This window comes from Apodemus sylvaticus, chromosome 9, assembly GCF_947179515.1.
Source record: "Apodemus sylvaticus chromosome 9, mApoSyl1.1, whole genome shotgun sequence".
NCBI lineage: Eukaryota > Metazoa > Chordata > Mammalia > Rodentia > Muridae > Apodemus > Apodemus sylvaticus.
In genome coordinates this window covers 58,978,133-58,994,657 of record NC_067480.1, presented here as the reverse complement: position 1 = coordinate 58,994,657, position 16,525 = coordinate 58,978,133, and the positions used below count along the sequence as shown (strand labels likewise).

Here is a 16,525-nt window from a genome sequence, read left to right as displayed (position 1 = left end):
TGTATACGCCTACTTCCTTTTGTTCTTAATCTCCCAAGAGATTAAGGGCCCAAACCTTTGGCTTAAATTAAGGTGATTACTTCACTGATCTCTATTCTGGGGCTTACTTGGTCCATTCCTGTCTAGAAGAGTCATGAGCCTCGTGTCCCACCCGTGTTGTTGTGGTCACTGCTATTCTAATTAGAAAGGCGACATTGGCTCAAAGGCTGGGCTACCACAGTAGAAATTCCATTATGTAATACTAGTTTTGGGTGCTTTTCCAGAGGTCAATTAGAAACTTCAAACTATTTAGAAGACCCTGCCAGCCAGAAAGCCATTAGTCCTATCCCAAATGAAGTAATTTGTCCAGAAAGCCCAGGTATTTTATGGAAGAACTATGAATTTCTGGTAAATCGAATGTGCTATTTGGAGAACCTCATCCAGTCCTTGAAGATGAACATCTTTCGCCTACAAACTGAAAAGGAATTGAATCCACAGAAAACAGGTGTGCGTGGAGAAGCTTGCGGAGAATCTGCTTCCGTGTGGGTGCTTGGTGGGGCTGAATCTGTGCTTCATTCACCTTTCTGCTGCTGTCTTCTGTGCTGTCCATAGCCTTTCTGAACGATCAGCTGAATATAATACAGGGGGAGCATTCCAAGGACCTGAAGCTACTGCAACTTGAAGTGATGAATTTGCGCCAGCAATTGAAAGTTGTCAAGGCAGAAGAAGACAGGGCTCAGGATGAAGTGCAGAGATTGACTGCCACTCTGGAAATCGCCACAGAGACAAAGGTTTGTGGTCAGTGTTCTGTAGTGCATTGTCACTGATCTATCTTGACTAGAAGAAACAAGAGCCCCATAAAACTGAGTCACAGATGGTGATGTTGAGGTTAGATTCTTGACATTTGAAACTTGTCTGCACTGATAACCTCCACTAGTGTGTGTTGTCAGTGGTAGTTCACAGACCCCTTGCTGTGTATAAAAAATGGTGAGCATCTAGAATCTGTCCTCTTTAAGAGCTATACTGTAGTTGGGAGGTCAAGGCATAACATATGTTAAAGAGGAAAAAAGCCAAAGTAGAAAGCAGAGAACAGTAACTGCACAGGAAGAGCGTTCACGCACGCTTGAGAGAAGAAGAACCCCTGGCCAATATAGATCTGAAGGTGAAGTCCTAAGAGCACTTCAGGGAGTACAGTCACAGGCAGCAAAGAGAAGAACACGTCAGGGAGCACAGCCACAGGCAGCAAAGAGAAGAGCACGTCAGGGAGCACAGTCACAGGCAGCAAGGAGGCCGTATTGCTTAGAAAGGGAGCCAGCAGCATTGTTCTGTTGCCATGGACCAGGCAAGGTAATAGATGATCAGATTACTTTGAAAGTCTTTAAGAAGTAGCATACTATTAAAACAGTCTGTTTTAATAAGAGTAATGGAGCTGAGAAATCTCTTGTCCAAGATCATCACATGCTTGATCTCTTCCTGTAACTCAGATTTTTCTGCTTGGTAACATTGGGTTAAAATGTGCAAACTCCACCTTTATTGAAGTGAGAGTTAATTTTTGGGAAATAAGCTGAGTATTAACTAATTTCATATTATAGAGCATCTAAAAATCAAGAATAATCAATACCTTGGATCATTCAGTGGGGAATGATTAAGGATTATAGACACAAAATGACAAAGGGAAAACTAACTAGTTATTACTGTGTATTAACTGTGAGGACGAGGAGATTGGAAACCAAGAGACCAACTAGGGATCTTTGTGCTGAGCTATGATCCTGCATGGGTCAGAACCAGAACTGTAGGTGTTGAAAAGTAAAAGAATATTCTAGATATTCTTTTTTTGATATTCTAGAATCTGGTGTAGGATATAAATTGAAGGTAGGAAAGAAGGCAGCCATAGCTTGAGTCTCTATATCTAGGCTTGTGGTGCCATTAATAATAATTAAAAAAGAGTAGCAGCACACAATTGTCTATAACTCCAGTTCTAGAGGATCTGACACCTTCTTCAGGCCTCGATGGACAGCAGACATATACATAGCACACATATATTCATGCAGGCCAAACACTCATACACATAAAAATAAATCTTAAAAAAAAATAGGAATATGGGCTGTGCAAGTGTGAGGACTAGAGTTTGAATCCCCATGACCCACGTGAATTCTAAGCAAGCAAGGCATCCCAAGCCTTCAGAACATGATCCCTGGAGCAAGCGGACTAACTAGACTATCAGGGTAAAGGATGTGTAAGTTCAGGTGGGAGGCCCTAAATGTGTAAGGTAGCGAGTGATGCAGGAGGACACCCATTATCAACTTCTGTCCTCTACATGCATATGCACATGTACACATATGCGTGTGTGTGTGTGTGTGTGTGTGTGTGTGTGTGTATACACATGCAAAAAAAATAGCATTTATACCTTGCCAGGAAAAAAGACTGACATGATCCACCTAGAAACAGTTTCTTCCTATTACTTCAGTTATTAGATCTTTCCTCCTTCCCTCTTTAGAAGAATGCAGCGGTTATTGAAGAGGAGCTAAAGACCACAAAGCGTAAAATGAACCTTAAAATTCAAGAGGTAAGAGAAAAGGGAGATGCTGAAGGAGGTGTTGGGATTGCAGAGGGAAGTCGAGAAAGTAAAGAATGAAAGAATCCTTTGAAAAGAAAATCATGTCATTGTACGAACCCTTAGACCATGCTACTTGTAACTAAAGAAAGAGCACTGCCCTCAGGTGCTAAAGGTGTTTTTAGTGTCCAAACTGCCACAAAACTGGAAAAAAACCCAACAACAAAATCAACCCTGCTGAGCCAGCGGAGGAACAGCTAACCCATGCTGTGACTCATAGTGGTTAAGTGAGCACCCTCACCTTTGTGTGACGGTTTATTATAAAGGCATGTTAAAATGAAAACTCTACACTTCTTATTTTACCTTGAGACCTTCATGTCAACTTACATGTTTGGAATTCTGGAAGGAGTGGCTACTAAAAGCTGTCAAATTAGTTATGGGTCTGCATTAGCTGTCATCTACTCCAGATAGAAGCTTCTCTGGTGAAGTTTTAGATATGCACTGTTCTGTGAGTATAAGGAAAAGTCTTTAGCACTCCAGTTTATTACTTTAGCCCTTTATCTCCAGGTAAGAGTAGTTCCTCATTATGACCTGACTAGCCTCAGGTTCTTGGTCCCAGTGATGGTGCCAAACATGGGTTCCATCTTGTGTAGTGGACTTTTTAAAAAATTCTTTTATTTATGTATTTATTTATTTATGTATTATGTGTGTATTTATTTATTTATTTATTTATTTATTTATTTATTTATTTATAGCTCCAGATTTTATTCCCCTCCTGGTCCACCCTCTGATTGTTCCATATCCCATACCTTCTCCCCACCCCCTGTCTCCATGAGGATGTCCCCACCCCCTACCGGTAGCCCACCCCACCAGACCTCTAAACTCTCTGGGGTCTCCAGTCTCTTGAGGGTTAGGTGAATCTTCTCTGACTGAACCTAGACCCAGCAGTCCTCTGCTGTATACGTGTTGGGGGCCTCATATCATCTAATGTATGCTGCCTGGTTGGTGGTTCGATGTTTGAGAGATCACAGGGGTCCAGGTTAATTAAGACTGCTGGTCCTCCTACAGGGTCACCCTTCTCCTCAGCTTCTTCCAGCTTTTCTCTAATTCAACAACAGGAGGTCAGCAGTTTCTGTCCTTTGGTTGCATCTAACTCTTTCAGCTGCTTGTTGGGTCTTTCAGAGGACAGTCATGCTAGGTCCCTTTTTGTGAGTACTCCGTAGCCTCAGTAATAGTATCAGGCCTAGGGGCCTCCCCTTGAACTGGATCCCATTTTGGGCCTGCACTGGACCTTCTTTTCCTCAGGCTCCTTCCCATTTCCATCCCTGAAGTTCTTTCAGACAGGAACAATTTTGGGTCATAGTTTTGACTATGGGATGGCAAACCATCTCTTACTTGATGCCCTTGACTTTGTACTGGAGGTAGGATCTCTAAGCTCCCTCTCCCCACTGTAGGGCATTTCATCTAAGGTCCCTCCTTTTGATTTCTGAGAGTCTCTCACCTCCCAGGTCTCTGGTGCATTCTGTGTCTTACCCCTAACCTCCTACTTCCTGAGGTTGCCTGTTTCCATTCTTTCTGCTGGCCCTCAGGGCTTCAGTACTTATTCCCTCACTCAATACCACATTATGTTCCCCTCTCCCTCCCCATTCACTTTCCCTGCCACATCCCTCCCTCCCCCCTTCTGAGTGCTTTCTTCTCTTACCCAAGTGGAACTGAGGCTTCCTCACTTGGGTCCTTCAGCTTGTTGACCTTGTTGAATTCTGTATCTTGGGTATTTACTCTTTTTTTTTTTTTTTTTTTTTTTTTTTTGGCCAATATCCACTTATTAGTGAGTACATACCATGCATGTCCTTTTGGGTCTGAGTTACCTCACTCAGGATGATATTTTCTAGTTCCATCCATTTGCCTGCAAAACTTAGGATGTCCTCTTTCCTAATAGCTGAGTAGTATTCCATTGTGAAAATGAACCACATTTTCTGTATCCATTCTTTTGTAGTGGGACATCTGGGTTGTTTCCAGCTGCTGGCTATCACAAACAAGGCCACTATGAACATAGTGGAACACGTGCCCCTGTGGCATGGTGGGACATCTTTTGGATATATTCCCAAGAGTAGTATTGCTGGGTCTTCAGGTAGATCTATTTTCAATTTTCTGAGGAACTTCCAGATTGATTTCCAATTGAGTAGTTGAACCAGTTTGTAAGCCCACCAGCAATGGAGGAGTGTTCCTCTGTTTCCGCATCCTCACCAACATGTGTTCCCTGAGGTTTTGATCTTAGCCATTCTGATTGGTATAAGGTGGAATCTTGGGGTTGTTTTGATTTGCAATTCTCTAATCACTAAGGACATTTCTTTAGGTGCTTCTCAGTCATTTGAGATTCCTCTGTTGTGAATTCTTGGTTTAGTTCTATACCTCATTTTTTGATTGGGTTGTTTGGTTTTTTTGGTGGTTAACTTCTTGAGTTCTTTATATATTTTGGATATCAGTCCTCATCAGATATGGGGTTAGTGAAGATTTTTTTTTCCCAATCTGTAGGTTGCCGATTTGTCTTATTCGATATATGTCCTTTGCCTTACAGAAGCTTTGGGCCTTTAATACAATCAGAAAGTGATTGGTTATTCCTGTGATATTCGTGCCACTTTTTCCACTGGTGAGTGCTTCTTCACAAGCAGACCATTATTGTAGCTCACAGGTTTACAGCCGGCTGAGACTGATCTCCTCCAGTATAGTATCTTCCAGCACTCTGACAGCTAGCCAAAAGGGAGAAAGCTTCAACATCAGTCCCAGTTTCGTTTCTTCATGTTCTATGACTCAAGCATGTGGTGTCTTCATTAATAGAGTCTTACCATGAAGTTCTGGGGAGTTACCAAGAACAATGGTAATAGCCTATATAGTATTTGATGTGGGAGGTGTATTTACAGGGCATCATTGGCCAACTCCAATAGAGCTGACCCATTCCTCACAGTGAACCTTTTGTCAGCCTATGGTATCTAGTATATTAGTTACCCTGATATAGGATAACTCCATTTATGTTCCTTTGACCTAAGGGTATGTGTTTCTTCTTTTAAATTTTTTTATTTATTGAAAAGGGAAGTAAAGGGAAGTAAAAACACTTTCTGATAAAATTAAAGATTTACATGGAAAATATTTCAGATAAACACATTAAAATTGACAATTTTCATGGAAAATTAAGGAGTAAAGTGGTAGACATGTAAAACATTGCTAAATTAATTGAAATATGGGATAGAAACATTTTATGATAGAATTGAAGATTTACGTGGAAAATATTTCTGATAAAATTGTAGAAAAATGTAAAAAACCATGTTAGAATTGAAGATCATGGAAAATTTTATATAGATATAATAATGGTAGGCATAAAAGTATTCCTAGGTTGATTAAAAGTGGAATTATAAACATTTTCTGATAAACTTGAAGATTTACATGGAAAATATTTCTGATAAAATTAAAGAAATAGATAGAAAAACATGTTAAAATTAAAGATTATCATGGAAATTATATAGATAAAATGATAGGCATAAAGATAATTCTAAGTTGATTGAAGGTGGGATTATAAACATTTTCAGATAACATTGAACATTTACATGTAAAATATATCTGGTAAAATTCAAGAAATAAACTAACATGTTACAATTGACTATTTCATGAAAAATTTTACACAAAAAGTAGTTGATGTAAAAATTCTAAGTTAATTGAAGGTGGAATTAGAAACATTTGTGATAAAATCAAAGATTTACATAGGAAACATTTCTGATAAAATAGAAGAAGTATATAGAAAGACATATTAAAATTGAAGATTATCATGAAAAATAATGCAGATAAAATGGTAGACATAAAAACATTACTAAATTAATTAAAAGGGAAGTTACAAACATTTTCTGATAAAATTGAAGATTGACATAAGAAATATTTCATTAGTCTATGTCTTTTTATTGGGGAGTTGAGTCCATTGTTGTTAAAGAGATATTAAGGAGTAGTGATTGTTCCTATTATTTTTGATGTTATTTTTGTTTGTGTGGGTATCTTCTTTTGGGTTTGCTGGAAGAAGATTACTTTCTTGCTTTTTCTAGGGTGTAGTTTCCCTCCGTGTGTTGGCATTTTCCATCAATTATCCTTTGTAGGGCTAGATTTGTGGACAGATATTGTGCAAATTTGGTTTTATCATGTAATATCTTGGTTTCTCCATCTATGATGATTGAGAGTTTTGCTGGGTATAGTAGCCTGGGCTGGCATTTGTGTTCTTTTATGGTCTGTATGAGGTCTGCCCAGGATCTTCTAGCTTTCATGCTCTCTGGTGAGAAATTTGGTGTGATTCTGATAGGTATGCCTTTATAAGTTACTTGCCCTTTTCCCCTTACTGCTTTTAATATTCTTTCTTTGTTTAGTGAATTTGGTGTTTTGATTATTATGTGCCGGTAGGATTTTCTGTTCGGGTTCAGTCTGTTTGGAGTTCTGAAGGCTTCTTGTATGTTCATGGGCATCTCTTTCTCTAGGTTAGGGAGGTTTTCTTCTACAATTTTGTTGAAGATATTTACTGGGCCTTTAAGATGTAAATCCTCACTCTTGTCTATACCTATAATTCTTAGATTTGGTCTTCTCATTGTGTCCTGGAGTTCCTTGATGTTTTGGGTTACCAGCTTTATGCATTTTGCATTTTCTTTGACTGTTGAGTCAATGTTTTCTATGGTATCTTCAGCACCTGAGGTTCTTTCTTCTATCTCTTGTATTCTGTTGTTGATGCTTGCATCTATGACTCCTGAATTCTTTCCAAGGTTTTCTATCTCCAGAGATGTCTCACTTTGTGATTTCTTTATTGTTTCTACTTCTACTTTTATATCCTAGATGGTTTTGTTCAGTTCTTTCACTTGATTGCGTTTTCCTGTAATTCTTTAAGGGATTTTTGTGTTTCTTCTTTAAGGGCTTCTATCTGTTGACCCATGACCTCCTATATTTCTTTAAAGGATTTTTGTATTTCCTCTTTAAGGGCTTTTACCTGTTGACCGATGTTCTCCTGTATTTCTTTAAGTGAGTTATTTAAGTCTTTCTTGAAGCCCTCTATCAGCATCATGAGATACGATTTTAAATCCAACTCATGCTTTTCCGGTGTGATGCGGTATCCAGGACTTGCTGTGGTGGGAGAACTGGGTTCTGGTGTTGCCATGTGGCCTTGGTTTCTATTGATAGGGTTCTTGTGCTTACCTTTTGCCATCTGGTGCTAGTTGGTATTGTTGTCTCTGACTGGAGTTTGTTCTTCCTGTGCACCTGTAAGCCTGTGTCCTTATTCCTCTGAGCTCAAAAGTGAAAGCACTGGTGGGAGATCTCTCTCTCCTGGCGGGCTATGCACAGAAGACTGTAAGTGTTTCTTCTGTAAGGCAAAGGACATTGTCAAAAGGACAAAACGGCAACCAACAAATTGGAAAAAGATCTTTACCAACACTACATCTGACAGAGAGCTTATATCCAAGATATACAAAGAACTCAAGAAGGTAGACTCCAGAGAGCCAAATATCCCCCTTAACAATGGGGTACAGAGCTAAACAAAGAATTTTCACCTGAGGAATATCAAATGGCTGAGAAGCACCTAAAGAAATGTTCAACATCTTTAGTCATCAGGGAAATACAAATCAAAACAACCCTGAGATTTCACCTCGCACTAGTCAGAATGGTTAAGATCAAAAACTCAGAAGAAAACAGGTGCTGGCGAGGATGTGGAGAAAGAAGAACATTCCTTCACTGCTGGTGGGGTTGCAATCTGGTACAACCACTCTGGAAATCAGTCTGGAGGTTCCTCAGAAAGCTGGGAACGATACTTCCTGAGGACCCCACTATACCACTCCTGGGCATATACCCAGAGGATTCCCCAGCATGTAATAAGGATACATGTTCCACTATGTTCATAGCAGCCCTATTTATAATAGCCAGAAGCTGGAAAGAACCCAGATGTCCCTCAGCAGAGGAATGGATACAGAAAATGTGATATATATACACAATGGAGTACTATTCAGCCATTAGAAACAATGATTTCATGAAATTCTTAGACAAATGGATGGAACTGGAGAACATCATCCTAAGTGAGGTAACCCAGTCTCAAAAGAACACTCATGGTATTATGCACTCACTGATAAATGGATATTAGCCTATAAGCTTGGAATACCCAAGACACAACGCACATATCAAATGATGCCCAAGAAGAAGGAACCCTGGTCCTGGAAAAGCTCAGTGCAGTAGTGTCAGGGAATACCAGGACAGGGAAGTGGGAAGGGGTGGATTGGGGAACGGGGAGGGAAGAGGGCTTATGGGACTTTTGGGGAGGGAGGATCCAGGAAAGGGAAACTCACTTGAAATGTAAATAAAGAATATATGGGGGGGGGGGGAAGGCAACCCACACTAATGCCAGCTAGGCACCGGCCAGCAGCCTCCGTTTTGTGTCCCGCTTGATGGATAGGTGGAGACCGCATACTTTCCTTTTAGCCTGGTCCTGTTTCACCCATGCTGGTTCTGCCTCTCCAAAGCTCCAAAACTGTTCTTTCCTCCCTGTGGCTGACTGCTGCCAAATGTGTTCAACACTCCCTAATTTTCACTGCTAGCTAAGGTGCACTTCTCACAAACCCATGCTCTGTAAACCCCTGTAGTTAGCTGTCACAAATCCCCATAACCCAGTAACCCAGTAAAATCAAAATTCTAGAGGCTTATAATTTATCAGTCAGATTTATATCAGTAAATTTGCAACCCACAAAATGCCCACACAGTGAACACAGAGACAATTGATATTGATATAAACTGCCCACTAGATAAGACAAATTGTCCTGTAATTATCCATCCCTTATATGATGATTATACTGATAGCTACCTGTGGCTATTTAAAGCCATGTGGATGTGGTTGTCTTTCTCTTCCTCCATCTTCCTTCCTCCTCCCAGTGTCTCTCTATCTTTCCTGTCTCTAAAACTCTCAGCCCGCCTTCTTTATCCACTGCCCAATCACAGGCTCTAGCCTTATCTTGTACCTGCCCTCACCTGCATAGAGACAGCAATCCCCATGTATGCTTATATTTTAAGAATTTTCTGCAGTAGTAGTTTTTCATATGATTTTTCAGAAAGTCTTCAGTATAGTAGGTGGTATTTAACACAGAGACCTGCAACTAATCAAGGTACAGAGAATAGGAAACCTTCTACACTGTAGTCATCTGCTGCCTGTGGCTCTTAGGATCTTTCCGCCCCTTTTGTGTGATGAACCCTGAAGTTTTGAAGGAGGGTGTATGCTGCAGACCCTTACAGGTTTATATGGACATAAGATTTTTTCACTCAAGTAACCTTGGAGTATAATTGCTGGGTTGTGGTACAAACCACATTTAGCTTTATTAGGAACTACCAACCCATCTTACAACCTAAAAAGACCATTTGTGCATTTCTACCATTAAAGAGTAAGAGCCTTTGTTGCTGCACATTATCTTTAGGATTTGGTGTCATTGTCTTGAATTTTTGCCGTTCTAATAGGTGTGCACTTCACTTTGTTCTACTTTGGATGCCCTAATATGCGTAATGTGAGGTTCTTTCCATATACTTATTTTCTTGTATATATCTTCTTTGGTGAATTATACTTTAGATTATTTTCTATTAATTGGGTCTTTGAGCTTTGAGTTTATTACTTTGTATATTCTGGGTCTGTTTTGAAGGTATCATAAAGATTCATGTGCTAACAGCCAGATCCCCAGTAGTCTTGGAAGGTGGTCAGAACTTTTAAGAGGTGAGAGGCCTCCTGGAAGTTGCTGATTCATTGAGGATAATCACCCTTGGAAGGGATTGGTGTATCTCACCTGAAACCCCAGTTAGTTCCTGTGAAAATGGAGTTGTTATAAAAAGAAGTAAGTCTGGCCCCTGAATGTGTGGCTTCTCAGTTTACCTGTGTGATATCGCCACTGGATGCTTCTATCTTGAGGCCTTCAAGAGAGCTGAACATGTGTGGTTAGCCAGATTGTTTTTCCTAAAACTGCAAGGTAAGTAAACCTCAATTCTTTGTACATGTTCTAGCCTTGGATATTTCATAAGAGCGACAGATAACAGACTAAGAGAGGATACCAGCCTTCTATCAAAGGGATTTATTCAAACATTTTCTGCAAATCTATAGCTTTTGTCTTTTCATTTTCTTAGCAGCATCTTTCAGAGAGCAGAAACTCTTACATAATTGAGGTCCAATTAAAAATTTTGTTTCATAGATTGTAACTTTGGTATTGTATCTAAAAAGTCATCAACAAAACCTGAGTCCCTTCGGTATTTTCATGCTGCTTGCTTGTCCTTGTGACTTGTTGTCCACTGAGTCATCTCTGTGTTGTTTGTTTTCTACAAGATACTAGAGGGTTTTGACCCCCAAGCTGGAAAACAGATTCTAATAACAAAAATGAGGGTAACAAACTCAACTTCACTTTTAGGGAGAAACAAGCATGTTTCAGAGGGATCAGTGTGTGGGGATGGGCTGGCATACCTTGTAAACTGCGGTGATTTCATCGTTGTTGAACTGTGATGGCGTCCTCTGGTCTCCCTAACTGCAGTGTTGCTCTTTAGCTACGGCGACAACTGGATCAGGAGAAGCATGTCAGGGAATCTCTTGAGAAATCTGCATCATCCATGCTCCTCAAAGTACAAGAGATGGGGTCAGTGGTGGAGGCAGAACGGCAGCAGGTATATTTGCCTTCCCTTCTGTTAGAGACACCAAAGGAGAGGCTGACATTGTGTCTATGAGCTTCTCATCTTGTTCATTTCCTCTAGTGCCATTAAGGCTCCTTTCCTTAGTAGCCTGTTAGCATTCTCACTACAGTCTTTCAAATATAGTGCAAAATAAGAAAAGGCTCTGCTATCCAACCCAGCATTCTTAATTTATAAATGAGAAAGCTGAGGCCCAGAAAAGTGAGTCTGTCTCAGGTTTTATAGAGGCAAATTCTGTTGGTACAGGATCCTTCTGTACATGAAGTCTGTTGTAAGCATTGATTTTGGAACTCACTGTCTTAGCTAATGTTTTATGTATGTGATCTGGATAGAAAATAAACTATCCAGAACTAACTAATGGAACTAACCCTTGAAACAAATAAGTAAAATAACCAGGAACACATTTATGGTGGTGTTCCTTTCAGTTATCATATTCATATTAACATGATGTTTGCCTTTGTTATACTTAATATTTGAAGTATCTTTATGTGTTTAGGATACTTTAAATTTATATTTTAGTATTTATTACTTGAGTGTATAATCTATCATTTTCCCCAATGACTATATGTCACAACTGAATTATAGGAGTATATTTCACTTAAGGAATTTGTGAAAGATCCTATTTAAGTCAAAGGTAGTAAAGTGTAAATAACACTTATGCTGCAATTCTTCACTTGCTCTGGCTACACTCCATGTACTCAGTGTCCTCCTGTGCATACTGACTATTGGGTTAAAGTGCATACAAAATGCTGTATTGGATAGCACTTCAACTAAGAAACTGTAGTCTGATGAGATTTCAGCTGTGACATACAGGTATGTCCCTTCCCTCTCAGTTACAATAAGGTTGAAAATTTTACCTTCCATGTGTTCTGTCTAGTCATGCATAATCATCTAGAAATTGAGTTTTTCTTACACAATTCCAGGTGCACACTTTGCAGCAGAAGTGTATTGCCCTACACAGCTCTATGAAAATAACCCAAGATCTGCTGGCTCAGGAGCAGCAGAAGAATGAAGGCTTGGAGATGACTGCCTCGAAGCTCAAGTCTGACCTAAGTATGCAAAATCTCCTAAGAGCCAGAATTGTTTAGTTGGCCAGGGTTGGTGGTACTTCTTACAACCCAGAGTGAAAAATTGCTGGTCACCTTTCTGTATATGGTACTTAAATCAAGATAAATGTTGGTAATAAATTTTGTCTTAATTTTTTGTGGTACAGGTTGGATAAGTCCTTACTCACACTAGGCAAACTGAACTCACTCTCTCTCTCTCTTTGGGGTTGATTTGTTTGTGTGTTTGTTTGTTGAGATAGGCCTCACTAAGTTGGTCAGGTTTCCCTTAAACTTGTGACCTTGTCTAAGCCTTACAAATATCTAAGATGCCACTAGGTCTGCTTGAGCCTCCTATTTATAAAGCATTCTTTAAGTCTTCTCCTTCTTGATCACTTCAGTATAGACTAGTGGGAACATTTAGACACTAAATTGAAGACTGGTGATAAACTATTAATAAGGAAATGAGGCTGTTCTTACTAAGTTACTGCAGCCAGGCTCACCCTTCTTCCAATTGCCAATCCATTTGGATTAGCATATATTCCTAGAGGTGGGTGACTGTAATGCACCTGGAAGAAGAGCTTAGAGTGACCCCTCATTTTACAGATGAGTTCTCAAACAAAGACTTGTGAATAGCAGAGTCTTGACCCCAAGTCTAAGTGCATGGTCATGAACTCATTGGCTCCCATTGGTTTGTGTGCCCTCTAAAGCAGTGTTAGGCCCTCTCCAATACAGACACTATTAGTGTTCTCACATGTATAAGACTTCATAGTTTATGTAGAGCTTTCACATAGATTGTATCACTGAAATACTCAAAGCTGTCTATAGCAATTCAAAGTTCTAAAAGAAGTGGAAAAGAAAAATGAATCCTGTGCCTTCTCTTTGTAAGCCAAGTGTTTCCTCCTATGAGCTACCTGCAGGGATATAGAAAGTACCAACAAGAAAATAGCCTGACAGGAAGTGCAGAGAGAAAAGAACAGAGAACATCTATGACTTACTGTGGCTGTTAGACTGTGGTTTTGCAAGGTCCACTGTCCCACAATAGACTCCTTTGCTTAGGGCTGTGGTTTGTGAGTCACAGTGTAAGGTTCTCCCTGCAGGGCCCAGAGATAACCTTCTGTCTTCTGATTGTTATATTTTATATATTTTCCTCATGATCTGATTTTCACTTTACAACAACTTTTTCAAAAAAGTAAGAAAATATACCCATTACACACAGTCAAAAGATCTGGAGAAAGTGTGTCAAGGACCCACCACACACACAAACACACATACACACAGAGAGAGAGAGAGAGAGAGAGAGAGAGAGAGAGAGAGAGAGAGGGAGGGTGGGAGAGAAGAGAATGAAGGGCAAATCCTTCTTTTTTGTTTTTTATTCGATATATTTTTTATTTACATTTCAAATGATTTCCCCTTTTCTAGCCCCCCACTCCCCGAAAGTCCCGCAAGCCCCTTCTCTCCCCCTGTCCTATTGGATGATCTCTCTGTTGAGTGGACTGTTCTGTTACTTAGATTAATGATTTCTCTTGGATTTTGTGAAGCATGTGTGGAAGATCACTAGATGAAGAGTAAACAGTAATTAAACTTGCATGAGGGAAGAAGCCTGTCTGAACTGTATGCTCAATGTTAGCCACTCCTTGATATGACTTCATGACTTTAAAGTACAAATGGTTATCTAGCTAAGTTAAGATGAAGAAATGTCTTTAAATATTTTCTTCAATGCATTAAAAATATAAAAGCATATTAACAGTAAGTAACATATAGCCTAGAGTGATTAAATTTTTCTCTGAAGATAGGGATTCTCCCTCTGCTGACACCGAGTATAACTTAAGAACAGATCACAGCATTTACCTTTCTTCATTTTTCACATCAGACTTTAGTGAGTCATGGACTCACATCTTTTAGAAAACAGTTTTTGTAAGATCTATCCTATGCAAAATATGAGTTTCTAACATGTTTTGTAATTATCTTTAAAGTTTAAGTATAACAGTACTAATATAACTCTGAATTTTTCTATAAAGTCAAAACATTAATTTTAAATCTGTCTTTTGACTGCTAATGTCCAGCGCCGAGCTCTGTACTGGGCAGGTGCCTCCAAACATAAGGAGAATGTTGGGGTCCATCCATTCTTTGTGCTGCCTCCCCAGTCTGCTCCTGGCCAGGTAGTCCTTCTGTGGTGAAAGTCCCGCCCTGACGCTGCTGCCTTGCCTGCACTCTGCATGCTCACCCACACCGACTATCCTCTTTCCTTACGGTTCTAGTCAGTGTGGAAAACAGCTCTGACTGCTTTATGTGCATGCCTTTGTTAAATCTTGATTACAGTAATTTATCAAAAATATGTTGATCATATCCCTCCCAGAGTCATCTGTGCATCGGGTAAAATGTGACCTTATTTACCATTACAAATGACTGTAAGCCAGGTCCTTTTGAGATTTATTTATTGTCTGATTCATTTTAGCTTTTTAAAGACAAGTTTGCCATGTAGTTCAGATTGGCCCTGAATTCATGATTTCCCCTGCCTCAGTCTCTCAAATGCTGAAATTACAGACATGCTGTGTTAATAATTGTGTATCTTAGCATCTAGCCTGTATGTATTATTATTTCCACAAAATATTGACTAAAATAAAACTTCTAGGGAAAAGTGCTGTGTGGTACCGTCTAGCAAATTATCATCATCATAATATGAATTTTTTGTTTTTAGATTCCAGAGATAACCTCATTTGCAAGTTGGTTGAAGAAAATAAGGTATGTGTTCACGTTGCGGGATAGAGCAGTGGTCGCTCTCTGATGATTAAGTCTTGACCATTCATTATGCTGGCACATAGACTTCTGATTCTTTTAAAAACCTTTAGGAAAAAAGTTTCATATAAATAAGCTGTATATTCAGGCAGTACTGCATATTAGGAACTAAGTGATCATCTTATGCAGGTTACCATGTTTTTAAAAGGTAAATTGGCAAAAATGAGAATTTTGTGGATTTTGACAATTGTAAAATAATTTTTAAACATATATGTGCCGGGGGCCAGCCCCAGCGGGAGGTTTCTTCTTTCTTGTCTGCTCTTCTTGAGGCAGCGGAGGGGGAAGAGCATTGGTTGGGGTAAGACTTGGTCTTAAGAAATTCTAGGGTAAGAATTTGTCTCATGAGATATTTAGGGTTGCTGTATGTGCCCGCTGGTTTTGTGTGTCAACTTGACACAGGCTGGAGTTATCACAGAGAAAGGAGCTTCAGTTGGGGAAGTGCCTCCATGAGATCCAACTGTGGGTCATTTTCTCAATTAGTGATCAAGGCTAGAGGGCCCCTTGTGAGTGGTGCCATCCCTGGGCTGGTATTCTTGGGTTCTATAAGAGAGCAGGCTGAGCAAGCCAGAGGACGCAAGCCAGTAAGAAACATCCCTCCATGGCCTCTGCATCAACTCCTGTTTGAGTTCCAGTGCTGGCTTCCTTTAGTGATGAACAGCAGCATGGAAGTGTAAGCTAAATAAATCCTTTTCTTCCCAACTTGCTTCTTGGTCATGATGTTTGTGCAGGAATAGAAACCCTGACTAAGACACTGTATAATAAAAAGTTTACTAATCTAAGTCGAAATTACTATGCTGTTGCAACTAACCTCTGAGGCCAGAGACTGCAGTCTCTGGCACTTAGCACCTCATCCTAAAACAGCAGTTAGATTAAGAAGAGGATTAATTTTTTTATTTTATATATATATTTTACATTTCAAATGATTTCCCCTTTTCTGGCCCCCCACTCCCTGAAAGTCACATAAGCCCCATTCCCTCACCCTGTCCTCCCACCCACCCCTTCCCACTTCCCTGTTTTGGTTTTGCCCTATACTGCTACACTGAGTCCTTCCAGAACCAGGGGCCACTCCTCCGTTCTTCTTGTACCTCATTTGATGTGTGGATTATGTTTTGGGTATTTCAATTTTCTAGGCTAATATCCACTTATTAGTGAGTGCATACCATGATTGATCTTTTGAGACTGGGTTACCTCACTTAGTATGATGTTCTCCAGCTCCATCCATTTGTCTAAGAATTTCATGAAATCATTGTTTCTAATGGCTGAGTAGTACTCCATTGTGTATATATACCACATTTTTGGCATCCATTCTTCCGTTGAGAGATACCTGGGTTCTTTCCAGTTTCTGGCTATTATAAATAGGGCTGCTATGAACATAGTGGAGCATGTATCCTTATTACATGCTGGGGAATCCTCTGGGTATATGCCCAGTAGT

The 16,525-nt window shown here is 39.8% G+C and overlaps 1 protein-coding gene across 1 annotated transcript in view; it reads left to right on the top strand.

Moving 5' to 3' along the window:
* Ccdc150 (coiled-coil domain containing 150) overlaps positions 1 to 16,525 on the top strand; it is a 126,410-nt gene that overhangs the window by 15,386 nt on the left and 94,499 nt on the right. Inside the window, exons 3-8 of the mRNA XM_052191833.1 lie at positions 264 to 484; positions 592 to 770; positions 2,477 to 2,545; positions 11,111 to 11,227; positions 12,175 to 12,304; positions 14,996 to 15,039. Coding sequence (XP_052047793.1) covers positions 264 to 484; positions 592 to 770; positions 2,477 to 2,545; positions 11,111 to 11,227; positions 12,175 to 12,304; positions 14,996 to 15,039 — 760 coding nt within the window. The remainder of the gene's footprint in view (positions 1 to 263; positions 485 to 591; positions 771 to 2,476; positions 2,546 to 11,110; positions 11,228 to 12,174; positions 12,305 to 14,995; positions 15,040 to 16,525) is intronic.